Source organism: Callorhinus ursinus, unplaced genomic scaffold (assembly GCF_003265705.2).
Source record: "Callorhinus ursinus isolate GAN/ISIS: 27379988/994484 unplaced genomic scaffold, GSC_fseal_2.0 scaffold87, whole genome shotgun sequence".
Classification (NCBI taxonomy): Eukaryota; Metazoa; Chordata; class Mammalia; order Carnivora; family Otariidae; genus Callorhinus; species Callorhinus ursinus.
The window spans coordinates 897,619-914,015 of record NW_027397149.1 but is presented as its reverse complement, the minus strand read 5'-3'; the positions used below and the strand labels follow the sequence as shown (position 1 = coordinate 914,015).

The window sequence follows — 16,397 nt, the reverse complement described above, 5'->3', positions numbered from 1 at the left end:
CAGACCCTGAGATCATGACCTGAGCCGAAATCAAAAGTCCCACACTTTAACCAACTGAGCCACCCAGGAGCCCTGAAACTGTTTTTATTGAAGTCACAGCTTGGGTGAAGAGCGGCGGGGGTGGGGCCAGGGGCGGAGCTGGAAGCTGGGGCGGGGCCGAGTGGGGGCGGAGCCAAAGGCGGGGCCACAGATTTGGGATTGGGAGAACCCGTTAGCCGGTGAGCCCCCTGCGGGGGCGGACCTCTCAGGCTGGGGCTCCAGGATTGGATGGGAGACCGACTGAAGGCGGAGCCGAGGTAAAGCGGGGCTCCGCGGGGTCCTCAGAGAGCTTCAGACTGCTCTCCCTGAGTCTGGCTCTGCTGCATCTGGGCCTGCATCTTCTCCAGCATCTCTTGCATGCGGCGCAGCTGTGCGGGGCAAGATTGTAGGCGTGGGATCGGGGAGGCCAGAGAGGGACTTCGAAGAGGACTTGGGGCCTTGTGGGGAGGAAGGGAGCGAGGTACTTGCTCACCTCTTCATCTTTCTCGCGGATCAACTTTTCGGTCTCGGCCAGAGGCAGCATGGGCAGCGGGATCTCTGTGGCGCTCTGGCGGGAGAGTTTACTAGGGGGCGTGGGAAAAGGGACAGGGAATCAAAGGCGGGACCCTCCGTTGTGGGTCGCAGAAGCGGGGCAGGGCGTGGGGCGACGTTGGGGCCTAGGAGGCAGGGCCATAGGTCCTTTCAATGCCGTAAGCAAAGTGGGTGGGGAGAGATTCTGGAAGAGTGGTCTGGATGGTGAAGGCCGGGTCCGGGACAGTGAGGGCCGGGTCTTGGGAGCCCCTGGGACTCAGGTCGGGCTCTCACCTACGGCTGGCTCGATCACGAGCCCCAGGCCGGGCCAGGCTCTGTAGGCAGCGGGCTCGGTAGCCCTCGTAGAGCAGATCGTGGGTCACCTCCTTCAGGTCCTGCAGGTGTGTTTGCACCAGCATCCGTCTCAGGTTCAGGAAGTCGCAGTGATGTGGGTTCTCCACTGAGGGGCGGACCGGTGAGCGTCAGAGAGCTTCGGGTCCAGCCCTATTGGCCGGGTCCAGTCGGCCCGGAGTCCTGCCCCGGCTCTAGGTGAGGGTCTGCAGTCCAAGGACCCCTCTTTTGGCCCTTAGGATCGCCGGGACCAGAGATCGCCCCAACTTCATATGTTGGGTGCGGTTGACCCAGAGGCATTCTGGGCTCCCTGTTGGCCTCAGAACGCGTGCCCACCTTACTCACCCTCCACGGTACCCCAGGAGTAGCGACGTCCCCTCACGGGACGGGTTCCGCCGTCCCTCACGACCTCGCAGGAACCAACGACTGCGAAAGGGATGCTTTCCTGGAGGGCAGGAGTCAGGAATCACCGTTGGACCCCCCCTGGGCAGAAACCTCGTTGTCAGCCTCCACCTCCACATCCGCCTCCCCTGCTTCTTTGCTCCTTCCTCCTTTGCCTCTGCACCTTCATCTCTGCATCCTGCCTCTTGAAGTCTTCATCCTCATCAGAGTCACAATCGGGGAACTGGTAGATGTTGATCTCCTCCTCTTTCAGCTGGTCCCGGATCTAGGAGCAGACATGCACAGACGGTGAGAAACAGAGGCTGTGCGCAGCAGACACTGCATGGCTGGACACTGATATACAGGTTCCAGGTGGTCAGAGACAGAGAGGAAGACATGAAAGACAGAGATGGTAACATACAGTATGCCCCAAACCAAAATCTCAGAGGGGCGCCTAGCTGGCTCAGTCAGTAGAGCATGTGACTCTTGATCTTGGGGTTGTGAGTTTGAGCCCCACATTGGGTGTAGAGATTACTTAAAATCTTGGGGCGCCTGGGTGGCTCAGTGTGGGTTAAGCATCCAGCTTGATTTCAGCTCACGTCTTGATCTCAGGGTCGTGAGTTCAAGCCCCATGTTGGGCCCCGCGCTGGGCGTGGAGCCTACTTAAAAAATAAATAAAAATTTGCAAATAAATAAATAAATAAATAATCTTTAAACAAAAAACCCTCAGACAACGAGAGATATAGATGGTGAAAATGAGACAAAGACACCCTAACAGGGACGACTGAGGTCTGGAAAGATTGTAAGATGAGGCCGACACCAGAGGCCCAGGAGAGAGAGGCCTAAGCATAAACAAGTAGGAGAGGCCTCTGAAGTCATGAGGCAGGTCATCATCCTGGGGCTGGAGGGATATCAAGAGTGCTCATGTCTTTGCTGCCGCCCTCAGACAGGCCTCAGCCAAGCATCCAGTCCAGGGATTCTATTCCGGGCCTCCAGAGACATGGCTCCTTCAGCCAGCTTACTACCCACCTTCCTTGGAAACTTTCTCCCACACTGTAGCTTGACACATTATACTTCCAAAAGGCAATCCCAAGATCAAAGAAGTCAAAGCTGAGTTCAGGTTTGATAACGACTTCTGGCTTCATGTAGGACCAAAGATCAGGGGTCACCAGACATACCCTCTGCTTGAGGGCCTGGGTTTCCTTAGGCATCAGGGCATCTGCTTTGCCAATGACTGGGATGATGTTGACCTTTTCGTGCACTGCCCGGAGGAAGGCCACATCTAGGGGCCGGAGCCTGCACAGAGTGATTGGTCAGGGCTCAGCCTTAGACCACAGAAACCCTCCCCATCCCTCTCCAAATACCCCAACCCCCCAGGGTGTCCCCAGACCCTCGGCCAAAGGGTGAGATGAAATAGAGGCAGCAGTGGACACGGGAATCCTGAATGTTCTTCCGGTTCAGGCCACTCTCATCCCTCAGATACTGCTCAAATTGCTCCTCAATGAAGCGAACCACAGGCAGCCAGCTGGGGTGTGGGGCAAAAGAGTAGGTCAGAGATGAGGGTTCACAGGGCAGGGAAGGCACCAAGGTTAGCCAGGACTGTGGGGGTAGGAAATAGTTTCTTGGGGTCCAACCAAAGACATCAAAGGAGATTGGGAGTGTTTAGGTCAGATGTCAGGAAGCACAGGGCACTCTGGGCCACATGGCCACCAGAAACAGGCCCCACCTTCTGGGGAGGGCAGGGGCAGAGCAGACCAGCCCTGGAACTGACCCCTCAGTCTTCATAGAGTAGCCACATTGGGAAGCTTAGTCCCTGCTCCTTCCCCTGCTCCTCACCAGTCTGAGCAATCCACGGAGTCCCCAAAGCCAGGTGTGTCCACCAGGGTCAGTTTCACCTTAATACCCCCCTCCTCGATCTCCACACCCCGGCGCTCAATGGTCAGCGTTTGTGTCAAGCGAGCTGTGGGGACGGGGAGAGGTCAGGGAGCTGGGTAGGGGTCTGAGCCAGGACTGATTTCCTTTCTCAGAATCACAGTTACCCCCACCCATTTTTAGGGGAGTCTCAGAGAAAAGCAGTGAGTGGCCCAAGTCCCCCAGAAAGTCAGGGGAGACCCAGATGAAAAGAAAGAGAGTGCAGCCTGGGGATGGGAGAGACAGAGTCCCTGGAGAGGTCAGGAAGGTCTTACCACTGGCTTCTGGCAGTTGCCGGTCCTCATAGAGATTGGTGAGAAACAGGCTGTTGATGAGGGTGGATTTTCCCAGGCCTGACTCCCCTGTAGGCAGGACAGACCCACCTGGTCAGGTGAGGAGACAGCCAGGGTATCTGGGGAAGCCTCCCCCAACCAGTCCCCTGTCCAAAACCCATCAGACCTGCCACCATGAGTGTGAAGTCAAAGCCCTTCTTGACGGACTTGCGGTGCAGCTGGTTGGGGAGGGCGGCGAAACCCACATACTCCTTGTCCTGTGGTGGGGGACAGTGTGAGGCTGCTGGGAGCAGCGGGCTGGGCCCCCAGGATAACCTGACCTTGTGGGTGAGGAGAAGTCAGCCTGCTGTGGGTTGACCTGAACCTGGCTACTCTGGGGGTTGGGGGCTGAGGGCAGAGATGCCTGTATTCTGGGGCAGAAGGACTCACCATGGCCCTGCTAGCTGTCGCTGCACCTGCTATCTCTCCCCACTTCCTCTGGTGGGGCAGGAAGTTGAGTGTGGCAAATAAGGGGGCGGGCAACGTAGGAAGCTGAGATGCTCGAACTGGTGGGGAAACCCAAGACCAAGAATACCTGGAGTTCTCACTTCCTGGATCCCTTTGGCTATCCCCCCATGAAGCTTCAACACCTCAGTTCTCTGCACACCCTTATTCCAAGCCCCCACTGTAGTCCCATCACCCGGGTAGATGGGGTGTAGGCAGAGAGGAAGGAAGCAGATTGGTGTCTCTAGCAAGTGAGATGAAGGCTTTGACTGGGATGGTTAAAAAAAAAAAAGTTCCCAGAGTCTAAATGGACCAAAAATCATAATAGGATTAGGGGTGGAAGGGGCCATCAATTTTCCTTACCAGCTCATGCAACTGATTCTTTTTCTTTTTTTTATGCAATTGGTTTCTTTTTTTTTTTTTTTTAAGATTTTATTTATTCATTTGGGAGAGAAAGAGAGCACTCAGCACATGAGTAGGGGAGAAGGGGGAAAACGGGGGGTGGGGGAAGGAGAGGGACAGAGGGAGAGAGAGAAGCAGACTCCCAGTGAGTAGGGAGCTCACCTTGGGGCTCGATCCCAGGACCCTAAGATCATGACCTGAGCTAAAAGCAGACACTTAACCACCGAGTCACCCAGGTGCCCCTTCATGCAATTGATTTTTGAAAGGACTTCAAGTCTTTGGACATCACCGCCAGAGAGACCTTCCTTTAGAATCCTGGCCAAGACAGTCCCCTGCTCTAGCCCCTTCAGGGGCTTCCCAGTAACTTCAGAATTAAGTCTGAGTTCTGGCCTGGCAGCCAGAACCTTCCACATCTGACCTTATCACCCATCCCTCACTTCTCCTTGGAGAATGCCCACATCCTTCACTCTGCCCACATTGAGTTGTTTTTTTTTTTTTTTTAAGATTTTTTTTATTTATTTGATGGAGAGAAACACAGCGAGAGAGGGAACACAAGTAGGGGGAGCAGGAGAGGGAGAAGCAGGCTTCCCGCTGAGCAGGGAGCCCGATGTGGGACTTGATCCCAGGACCCTGGGACCAAGACCTGAGCCAAAGGCAGACGCCAAATGACTGAGCCACCCAGGCGCCCCCACAATGAGCTTTTCCTTCTGCTCTTCCAGATCCTTCAAGGGTTTGATTCAAAGATCTCTTCTTCCTCCTCTAGGAAATCTTGCCCAGCTACCCCAGGCACAGTCATTTTCCCTCCTCCAAACTCTCTAACACCTTCCACAGACCTCTCCTCAATGCTTGCATTTATTTATCTGGCTATCTTCTCTACCGGCTGAGCTTTCTGAGGTCATGGACCATGTCCTCTTTAGTTCTGTATCTTCAGTGTCTTGCCAAGGCCCGCCACAAAGCAGGTGCCAATAAATAATATACTAGATGAATGCATGCATGGAGTAATGAGTGAATGAAGTTGGTCAGGGCCCAAGCCTAGCAGAACATGTAAAAGGAGCCTTGCTCTGGAGGCAGAAAGCTCTGCAAACCTCAGTTCTCCCACTTACTATGGGACCTTGGGTGAGTCATTGGACCTCTCTAAACTCCATTTTCCTCATGGTAAAATGAAATACACATATTTCCACTTGGTTATCAGGACTTGGAGTAGTTTCAGATGACATGAGCTTTGGAGTCAAATCAGCTGTATGCACAAATCCTGACTTTAGCCTCTACGACCTGAGTCACCTCTCCAGGCCTCTAAAGCTAGTCTTCCTACTATGGCCTATAAGGCCCTGCTAGAACTGGATTCCATCTACTGCTCCACCTCATTTTCTTTCTCCACTGCTTGTGGTTCTATTTATTATTTCCCTGTTAGCCCCTGTTGTGGACTCAACTGTGTCGCCCTCGGCCAAATTCATGTGCTGGAGCTCTAACCCTCAATGTGACTGTATTTGGAAATAGGGCCTTTAAGAATGTAATTGAGGTTAAATGAAGTCATAAGTCATAAGGGTGGAACCCTGATCCAATAGGTCTGGTGTCCTTATAAGAAGAGACACCCATGGGGCGCCTGGGTGGCTCAGTCGTTGGGCGTCTGCCTTCGGCTCAGGTCATGATCCCAGGGTCCTGGGATTGAGTCCCGCATCGGGCTCCCTGCTCAGCAGGAAGCCTGCTTCTCCCTCTCCCCTCCCCCTGCTTGTGTTCCTGCTCTCGCTATCTCTTTCTCTGTCAAATAAATAAATAAAATCTTAAAACAAACAAACAAACAAAAAACCGAAGAGACACCCATAATCTCAGCCCAGGCACAGAGGAAAGGCCACGTGACCATGTGAGGCCACAGTGAGAAGGTAGCTGTCTGCGACCCAAGGAGACCAGAAACCAGCCCTGCTGGCGCCTTGAGCTTGGACTTCCAGTCTCCAGAACTATGAGAAAATCAATAGCTGTTGTTTAAGACTCCCAGCCTGTGGTGTTTTGTTATGGCAGCCGGAGCCGACTGATACAGCATCGTAGCTCACTCCTATCCCTCATCCTAAGGCAACCACCCTAATGTGCTTCGAGTGTAGTTTTTTGGTTTGTATACATTTTGAAAAATGTGTAGTATACAGTGCATGTTTACACAAATGGTTATACATGTATATATGAATACATATTTGTTAACTTTTTCATTCAGCACTATCTTTTTAAAACTTTTTTAAAGCTTTTTTTTTTTTTTAAGTAATCTGTACCTCCAATGTGGGGCTCGAACCCATGACCCTGAGAGATCAAGATTGCATGCTGTTCTGATTGAGCCAGCCAGGCACCCCCTTCTGTACTATTTTTTAAGATCCATCCATGTTGCCATGTGTCTATCTTATTCTCACTCAAACTCATTTCTATAACTGTCCCCTTCGTGTAACCTTGGACATGAAGTCCAGGACCTCTCTGGACCTTACTTTCCTTATCTTTCAAATGGGATTGGAATCTCCTGCCACATTAAACTCAGAAGTTGTGCAAGAATCAGAGGATTATAGAGACATCGTGATTAAGAGATGTATGATCTTGGTGTGTGATCTTGGGCATCTTACTTTTACTTCTCTGTGACTTCGTTTCTTTATCTGTTAAATGTTAAATTAATAATTCTACCTCTTAGGGTGACAGTGGTCTAATTATATGGTCTAATACACATAAAGCTCTTAGTTCAGTATCCAGCATACGAGATGAGCGCCCACAGAATGCTGGTTATTGTTGCATTACTTGAGCGGAGGGCTGTGTCAGTACCACGGTCTCAAATCTAGTGACTGCTCTTTGCTGAGGATCCAGACAGCGGATCGGTTGGGGTTTCGGCCCTCTGGGAAGACAGAGACAGCCAGTAGTAAGTATGCCAAAGAACACTGGTGCTAAAAATGTCGTGCAACAAGGATATAAACAGAGGACTTTGAGAAGCCAAGGGAAAGGATAATTATACCCCTCCTCACTCCACCACAGCCCTTCCTCCTGCATTTCTTATCAAGCTGAGCAGGCCTAATGTCTTAATTAAAACTCTGAGCTCCTCCCCCTTTGCGCTGCACAAGTACATTTGACTCTTGACCAACACTGGTTTAAACCGTGTGGGGGGGGCACTTACATGCAGATTTCTTTTCAATAAATACAGTATTATAAAGGTATTTTCTCTTATGATTTTCTTTTTAAAATTTTTTATTTATTTTTTAAGAGATTTCATTTATTATTTGAGAGAGAGAGAGCAGGAGAGCACAAGCCGGGGTAGGGGCAGAGGGAAAGAGAGAAGCAGACTTCCCATTGAGCAGGGAGTCCAGTGTGGGGCTTGATTCCAGGACCCCAGGATCATGATCTGAGCCAAAGGCAGACACTTAACCCACCCACCCTGGTGCCCCCCCCCTTTTAAGATTTATTTATTTGAGACAGAGAGAGAGAGAGTGCATGAGGCAGGGGGAGAGGCAGAGGGAGAGGGACAGCCAACTCTCCATTGATGAAGGAGTGCAACTCAGGACTCCATCCCGGGACAAGATCATGACTTGAGCCAAAGTCAGATGCTTAACTGGCTGAGCCACCCAGGCACACCTCTCTTATGATTTTCTTAACATTTTCTTTTCTCCAGCTTACTTTGTTGTAAGAACACAGTATGTAATACATGCAACATACAAAATACGGGTTAATCAATGGTTTATGTTGTCTGTTCAAAGAAAGGAAGATCCTACCTTGAGATTCCTATGGGGCAGTTTATAGTAGATAGCTGTTTTCCCATTTAATCATCTGGATTAGTTCTTTTTCATCTTGCCATCAAACCTGCACAGCTATCCATGGCCCCACCAGGCATCCCTGGAGGGGCTTCTTTATCTTTAGACCCAAATTCAGATTCAGACCTAATAACTCCAGGCTTTCTCTTCCCAAAGTTAAAGGTAGCTCTGTGAGTGAGTATGGCGTGTGGGCTGGCCACCTTTCAGGGGATGATTCCTCCAAGAGGGGCTACCTCTCTGCCATTTGGTACCCTCTTAACCTGTTTTCCAGCACAATTGGCTGGCACATGGTGGGCCCCCAGGAAACAAAAAAACGTACCATTCTATCTTCAGCTTCCACTGCTTTCCTATTATGTAAACTCTTTTTTTTTTTTAAAGATTTTATTTATTTATTTGTCAGAGACAGAGAGAGCGAGAAAGAGCACAAGCAGGAGGAGTGGCAGGCAGAGGGAGAAGCAGGCTCCCCGCTGAGCAGGGAGCCCGATGTGGGACTCGATCCCAGGACCCTGGGATCATGACCTGAGCCGAAGGCAGCTGCTTAACCAACTGAGCCACCCAGGCGTCCCCTATTATGTAAACTCTTGACACATTAAAACACAACTATTCTGTTTTCCTCTTGGAAGATAGGTCTTGACCATCTTTGGATCTCAAACTTCTAGCACATAGTAGGTTTTCAGTTAGTGTGTAGGCAGCTGTTCATTTCATTCCCTTTGTCTGGAGTTCTTCATTCAGGCCCCACTTCAGCCCTCTCTGGACTTTGCAGAAATCTTAGCTGTTCTGAAAGGATTAGCTCAAAAAAGCCACTTTCTTTCTTGGTTGCTCCAGCCAAAAGAGTAAAAGCTGATATTTTTGGCTAAGCACTTTACACATATAACACATATGAATTCTCACCATTCAAATTAGCTATTATCATCCCCATTACAGTTTAGGAAACAGAAGTAATTTCCCCAGGGTCAAATAATAGTAAATGACAAGGTCAGGAATCAGACTGCAGGAATGACCTTAAAGACAGAGTCCACGGCCACTAAACTGGACAGATTTCTCTCTCTGCACTACACTCCTATCATATTTTGTTCATCAGGTTGGTAGGGAATCTGTCTCATCACCTGCACATCTCCATATTCTACTGGACCAAGAGCTCCCTGAGTTCCTTTGTATTTTCAGGGCCTAGACAGTGTCTAGATACTGGTTGGTGATCCATAAGTATGTGCTGATTGATTTGTGGCCCTGGTTTCCGTGTCTAACATCCACGCACACCAGGCACCCAGAACCATGCAGACTCATTCCCACAGCTTAGAATTCTTCCTGCTCTCCCACACTATCTTGTACTGGTACATGGAACTCTCCCATGCCTTCACAATTTTCATTTTCATGTTTGTGCGCTTGCCCCTGTAAACTGGTAGCATCCAAGGACAAATCTTACATGTGTTTCATCTCTTTATCCCAAACTCTTGGCTTAGCATTAAGGTGCTAATTAAATGTGAATTAATATAGGGTGCCTGGGTGGCTCAGTCGGTTAAACGTCTGCTTTCAGCTCAGGTCATGATCCCAGAGTCCTGGGATCCAGTCCTACATCAGGTTCCCTGCTCTGCAGGGAGCCTGCTTCTCCCTCTGCCTCTGCCTCTCTTTCTGTCTCTCATGAATAAATAAATAAAATCTTTTTAAAAAATGTGAATTAATATACAAACCTCAGTCACCCCTCCCTATCATCAGATCATCAAGGGACCCTTCCAGGCACTCCCCTCTTCCCCAAAGGCAAGCTTGCTCGGAGTACAGATGCCTGGGAACACAGACCCAGGCGGCACCAAGCTGGGAATCAGGGTTTAATGTTTTAGGTTCCCCTTGGGTTTGGCCTTTGTAGGTCTGTCGACCTGTCCCCTAGTCTCCCTATGGGCTCTTTCTTTGTGTCTCTCTTTGTCTCTGCCTGTTTCACTGTCTTTTGTTCCTCTGCCTCCGGGCCTGCTTCTCTCCAGATTCCCTTCCTTTTCTTACAGCTCCTCCGACTGTGCTTCAGTGACTTCGTATCTATCTCTTAGGTTTCTACATCCCTTTGTCTCTGGTGGCCAATCTCTTGCTCCTGTATTTTCGGGCCGCCGCAGTCTCTCGGTCTCTTTCTCTGCCTCTGTGTCCTTTCTGACTCGGGGCTCTTAGGTTACGACTTTGTGAGTCTCTGGCTCCGGGTCTCCGCTCCGCGCCCCAGGCCTGATTTCAACTGGCCGCCTCTCCCCATCATTTCTCTGGAGTCTGTCTCTATCCTCTAGCTGCAGCTCTGGCCTCGGTCTCCCCCAGCCCAGCCCCCCTCCCTACCCCACCCCCGGCCCTAGGCCTCTCGGACCGGCCCCGCTTTGTTTCCTGTGTCTCGGCGCCCCGCCCCCGCCCCGTCTGGGGTCTCCGCCGCCCTCCGCCGCCCTTTGTTTGCCTTGGTCTCTCCCCCACCCTTTTCCCTGGGTCAGTCTTCGGATCTCTCTTTGTCTCTCCCGGCCGGGGAGGCTGGCGCAGTCGGCCAGCCCCGGAGGTTGGCGCGGGCGGCCCGACACAGCGATAAATAGGAAGAGTCTTCGGCCCTCATCGCCCGGCTCCAGCCCAGGAGGTACACGGTTAATACCACCGAGTTCGGGCAACTGTCTTCGGCTTAGAGTAGCCCTGTCCGCGGCACGCGGCCTCCCGCCGGCCACCGAGCTCCGGAGGACGCGGGCAGCCCCCACAGGCGTGCAGCTCCTCCTGGGTCCTAGAGCGGCTCGGTGAGGCCCAGCGCTTCCGCTTCCCGTCCCCGCCCCCGGCGGCCGCCCCCGGGACGCCTGGGTCCGAGCCCCCTCCCCATTTGGCGCGGAGCCCGCATCCCGGGGCCGCCGGCGGCTCGGGCAGCGGAGCCCCGCCGAGGAGCTCGCGAGGGCGCCGGGGTGACATAGCTGGAGGCGGCCAGGAGGAGAAGGGGGCGCTGCGGGCCGGAAGGAGCAGCAGGTGCAGGGGCGGCCGGCGGCGCGGGCGGGGGTCACCGGGAGCCGCGCCCCGCACCTCGGACCCGGCCGCTGCCCGGTGCCCGCGCTGGCCGGCAGAGGGCAGCGGCAGGGCGCCGCGGGCCGCACATGGCTGTGTGACCGTGGGATTGTGTCTGTCCCCTTGCTCAGGGCGGCGTGCGGGCGATGGAGCGCGCGGTGGAGCCCTGGGGCCCGGATCTCCAGGGCGCAGAGGAGAGGGAGCAGCTGAGAGGCGCCCGCACAGGTGAGGGCCGGGACGGTGCGCCGCCAGGGGCAGGTAAAGGCCGGGTGGGGACTCCGGTGCTGGGCTCTGTCTAGCCGAGACCCAGAAAAATCGGACATGAACTGTGCTTCCAGGGGGAGGGGGAGGGGAGCAAAAACCGAGGTTAAGGAGCCAACGTTTCTGAGCACCTACTCTGCGTCAGGCCGTGAGGGGCTTCATCTCAAGGACTCTCCTGGCTCCTCGACAGTCATTACCAGCCTCACTGCCTCTGCCCTACTTCAGCCCTCCTTTTATCTCATCCTGACAATTGCAACAGCCTCCCCACATCCCTTTTCTCTTCAGTGATGCACTCAGCAGCCACATTGATCCAAGTCCGTATTTAATCCTGTTTCCCTTCTCAAAAACCTTCCCTAGCTCCTTTCTGCCTACTAATCAAAAGCCTAGTGTTTGATCTAGGCCTTACATGCTTAATCTAGTCCCAACATCCCTTTCCAGCTTTATCTTCCATTCCTCTCCGTGGTTTGCTCTTTTCTTTTGCTGTGAAAGCTTGGCCCTATCTCCTTATTTCCTCGCTCTCTTGTGACAGCGGTTATTCTGAGCCCACAATTACATGTGCTTGATCTTCTCTCTCCTACCAACCCTATGCGTTTTGAGGGACAGGTGGGCGTCTGGGTCCTCTTAGGTACAGGCAAGATGATTGAAGTAATAAATTACAGAATGGGCTACAGGCTTGGGAATCAGACAGACCTGAGTTAGAAACATGGCTTTGCTACTTTCTAACCTTTCTAACCTTGAGCAAGTGACTTAAATTTTCTGAGTCTTCATGTCTATAAAATGGGAGTAGTAATAGTATTATTTCATAGCATTGTTTGCAAGGATTCAGTGGTGCCTAGTTCAGTGACTGGCACATATTAAGGGCATGTTATAAGGAAGTTACCATTGTTAATGAGAGGCAGCATTAGGAAGTTTCAGAAGTTCAGAGGAGAGGGAGAGCATCCTTGTGACCGCAGATTGTCAAGGAAGCCTTCCTGGGGAAGTTGTTATCAAAGATAGGGGCTGAGCCAAAGGGCAGGGTCTACTACTCCCTTTTCTTTCCCCAGGTATAGGGAGTGAGAATGTGGAGATTTCTCAGCCGGATGAGTTTGAACATACCCCACAGGAGGATGACTTGGGGTTCAAGGAAGAGGAAGATTTGGCCCCAGGTCATGAAGTAGGAAATGCCTCTCTCAAACCTGAAGGCATCCAGACCTGGGATGACTTGTGGGTCCAGAGAGAGGGACCAGGAAAACCTCAGGCTCGAGACAGAGGTCCCCGGCTCCTGGGAGAGCCACGTTGGGGCCAGGCTAGTGATCGGGCTGCCGTGTGTGGTGAGTGTGGCAAGAGTTTTCGGCAGATGTCAGATCTGGTGAAACACCAGCGGACCCATACAGGGGAGAAACCGTACAAGTGTGGGGTCTGCGGCAAGGGCTTTGGGGATAGCTCTGCCCGTATAAAACACCAGCGAACTCATAGTGGTGAAAAGCCCTACAGAGCCCGACCACCAGCCCAAGGCCCCCCAAAGATTTCTCGGTCCAGGATCCCAGCTGGTGAACGTCCCACTATCTGCGGCGAATGTGGCAAGAGCTTCCGGCAGAGTTCTGACCTGGTGAAACACCAGCGGACACACACGGGTGAGAAGCCCTACAAGTGTGGCATCTGTGGCAAGGGCTTTGGTGACAGTTCTGCTCGCATAAAGCACCAGCGGACACACCGGGGGGAGCAGCCTCCCCGGCCCGTGGTGCCCAGACGGCAGCCTTCTCGAGCAGCCACGGCAGCCACACAGGGACCTAAGGCCCAGGACAAGCCATATATCTGCCCCGATTGTGGCAAAAGATTTGTGCTCAGCTGCAGCCTTCTGAGCCACCAGCGCAGTCACTTGGGGCCCAAACCTTTTGGCTGTGATGTGTGTGGAAAGGAGTTTGCCCGGGGCTCAGACCTGGTGAAGCACCTTCGGGTGCACACCGGAGAGAAGCCCTACCTGTGCCCTGAGTGTGGCAAGGGCTTTGCCGACAGCTCTGCCCGGGTCAAACACCTCCGCACCCACAGTGGGGAGAGGCCTCACGCCTGTCCAGAATGTGACCGCACCTTCAGCCTCAGCTCCACCCTTCTCCGCCACCGCCTCACTCACATGGAGCCCCAGGACTTCAGCTTCCCAGGCTACCCCTTGGCCCCCCTGATCCCCAGCCCACCCCCCAGCTCAAGCCCACCCCCACCTCCTCTTGGCACGAGCCCCCCGCTGACACCTCGAAGCCCTTCACACTCGGGTGATGGGCCTTTTGGCCTGCCTGGCTTGGAGCCAGAGCCTGGGGGCCCACAGGCTGGGGAGCCACCCCCACCATTGGCAGGCGACAAGCCCCACAAGTGCCCTGAGTGTGGCAAGGGCTTCCGCCGAAGCTCGGACCTGGTGAAACACCATCGTGTGCACACAGGGGAAAAACCCTACCTCTGCCCTGAATGCGGCAAGGGTTTTGCTGACAGCTCAGCCCGAGTCAAGCACCTCCGCACCCACCGGGGTGAACGGGCTCGGGCACCACCACCATCCACTCTCCTGAGGCCACATAACCCCCCTGGCCCAGCACCCACAGCCCCTCGACCCCGAGTCCGAGCCCAGCCCTCTGGACCCAGCCAGCCCCATGTGTGTGGCTTCTGTGGGAAGGAATTCCCCCGGAGCTCAGATCTGGTCAAACACAGGCGAACACACACTGGGGAGAAGCCATATAAGTGTGCAGAGTGTGGCAAAGGTTTTGGTGACAGTTCTGCCCGCATCAAGCACCAGCGTGGGCACTTGGTCCTGAGGCCCTTTGGGACAGGGGATGGTCGGGCAAGGCCCCTCAAAGAGGAGCCACCAACAGGACTGGAATGATGGGGTCCAGGGAAGATGCAAGCCCAGGAGACCAAAGGGAGGGTATCTGCTGCTTAAGCAGAGAACAAAGGGCCGGGGAGGTGGTGGGAGGGAGAAGGAGGGGAAGAAATGGGAGAAAGGAGTGAATAGATAGAAATAGAGATTGGAGACAATGACCTTGAAGCTCAGGAAACTGTCCTGGCTGGGCTCAGTCAGGACCTTGACAGTATGGTCTATACCCCCAGCTTCTAGAACACTGCCTTGTATTCTGAATAGTGTAGGCGCTCAGTACTTATTAATGAATAAACTGGCCTTAGCCTGAGGGCCCTTAAAAAACTCTAAATTCTGCTGCCTCTTAATCTAAGAATTGATCCCACCCAACCTCGCCCCTAGGAGACCAGCACCCTGGCCAGCACCAAACAGGGTTTGTTTGACCTCATGAGCCACAACAGTGAGACTTCAGGAGTTTTGGGTGGTAGAGAGGCAGGGGCATTTTGAACCTTCTGATGGGAAGAGTATTGCTGTGTGGATTGCAGTATCCAGGCTCAGGCCACTGGACGTGGTCTTAGCCAGGAGGGGCGCTGTTGGACAGCCAGACCTATCTGCCCTGGAGAACCCCAACCCGCCCCGACACCTGGACACTGGCAGAATAGACCAGAGACAGCAGAAGGAACAAACACTCGATGCCAAGCCCAGGTCCTGGTGGACGTCAGCAGACAAACTGGCTGGGAGAAGGGCAGGACTGCAGTGAGGAGAGGCCAGGGAAGCTCCAAGGCAGGACAGCCACATCTCCGTGTATCTCCTCGCCAATAAACTTTCTTGTCTGAAGCTCGGACTCTGCTTGTGTATGGGGGCGGGGGCGGGGGGGAGGTGTCAAATCCTCACCACAGGTGAAGCCATGCGCAAACTTGTGAGGGTCCCTTGCCCTCTTCGAGCCCGTCAGATAAAGAAGTTGGAATAGTGAGCCCCTTTCCAGCTGTGACATCTGGTTGGAAAAACGGCCACCAGGTCTGTCAGCTGATGTCCTAGACCTGAGTTCTGGCTGTCCACAGGCGCCACCTACGCCACAACGTCGAGCGCGACCCCTAAAAGGAAAAAACACGCGGCGCCACGGGGGTGGGGGTGGGGCGTAGGTCGGTGAGCGCCGTTGCTATGGCGACAAGTGGGGGAGAAAGGTGGCCGGCTGTCTAGTAAGGCGCGGAGGTCCCGACACTGAGGCTCTGCCTACTGGGAAACCCCGCCTCCCTGAGACCCTTTTTTATTTGTTGAGAAACAGGTCATTTGACTGCATAGTCCAAAGGGAGGGCAAAGGGGATGCCTCTTTATCCCCTGGAAAAAGCAACCATATTTTCCCAGCGACCCATGCGTCATTAGGAGCAAGACTCCAATTCCTAGCTTTTTCCGAGGAGGGCGCCAGTAGGGAGGAAGGGAAGGAGGAACTGCCCTGATTGGCCAGGGACAAAAAAGACGAGGGCAGTTCACCCATCTAAGAAATGAAGTACAAGACCGCTTTGCAACTTCGCCGGTTGGGCGTCTCTGCTAGTCTCGGTGGGGGAATGGTCCCTGGATAGAGGCTCTCGCGAGATCTTAACCATTGGCCGGGCTTCCCTAGAAACCAATGAAAGCTGGCCTCGGCGCCCTTCCCTCCGATCTTCCCACCTCTGACAAGTTGTACTACACATTCGAAATGTTGCGTTCAGGCCCGGGGTTCTTGGAGGCTTCGGTCCTTAGGAGCACACACGCCCATAGGCCTGAATGGAGGCCTTTGGGGGCTTTTGGAAGATCGCCCCTGCTGGTTTCCGTGTTTCCCCTCCTTACCAGTCGGCCTCCAAGCCGGCCTGCAGTGACCTTTGTAAAATTACATCTGTTTGTGTCACTACCTATTAAAAACCCTGCCGTAGCTCCATATGTCTCCTCTGGAAAACGTAGCTCCTTGGCATTCAGGTTGGCATCCAAGGTCTTCCATTTGTGTGGTTTCAGCCTTGTGCTTCTTAAATACTGCTTCGTTTACTTGGAAAGTTCGTTCCTCCCCTCCCCCCCCCCCACTTGTTACCTCTCCGAGTCAGAACACTTAAAGCATTACTTTCTCCCAGATGCTTTCCCTGAACCTCCAGCCTGAGTTAAAATCTACTTCTTCTGAACACTTGAAACATGGAGAACTTCTTGAGGATGATTAGT

The 16,397-nt window shown here is 53.3% G+C and overlaps 2 protein-coding genes across 3 annotated transcripts; one reads left to right on the top strand and one right to left on the bottom strand.

The window, feature by feature from the left end:
* Positions 1 to 45: 45 nt before the first annotated feature.
* On the bottom strand, positions 46 to 3,992 carry SEPTIN1 (septin 1). Its single transcript, XM_025853790.2, has 11 exons — positions 3,915 to 3,992; positions 3,652 to 3,742; positions 3,468 to 3,554; positions 3,118 to 3,241; positions 2,672 to 2,806; positions 2,460 to 2,577; positions 1,466 to 1,567; positions 1,246 to 1,345; positions 844 to 1,009; positions 512 to 602; positions 46 to 407 (listed from the first exon to the last, which is right to left on the bottom strand). The coding sequence occupies exons 1-11, from the start codon at positions 3,915 to 3,917 to the stop codon at positions 321 to 323; spliced, it is 1,104 nt and encodes a 367-aa protein (XP_025709575.2). The 5' UTR covers positions 3,918 to 3,992; the 3' UTR covers positions 46 to 320.
* A 6,579-nt stretch (positions 3,993 to 10,571) lies between these two features.
* On the top strand, positions 10,572 to 15,047 carry ZNF48 (zinc finger protein 48). Of its 2 annotated transcripts, none has more exons than XM_025854165.2 (3): positions 10,572 to 10,727; positions 11,266 to 11,359; positions 12,439 to 15,047. In XM_025854165.2, the coding sequence occupies exons 2-3, from the start codon at positions 11,281 to 11,283 to the stop codon at positions 14,238 to 14,240; spliced, it is 1,881 nt and encodes a 626-aa protein (XP_025709950.1). In that variant the 5' UTR covers positions 10,572 to 10,727; positions 11,266 to 11,280; the 3' UTR covers positions 14,241 to 15,047. The 2 variants fall into 2 exon arrangements, with proteins under 2 accessions (XP_025709950.1, XP_025709693.1); XM_025853908.2 differs by lacking the exon at positions 10,572 to 10,727 and adding an exon at positions 10,853 to 11,098.
* Positions 15,048 to 16,397: the final 1,350 nt, after the last annotated feature.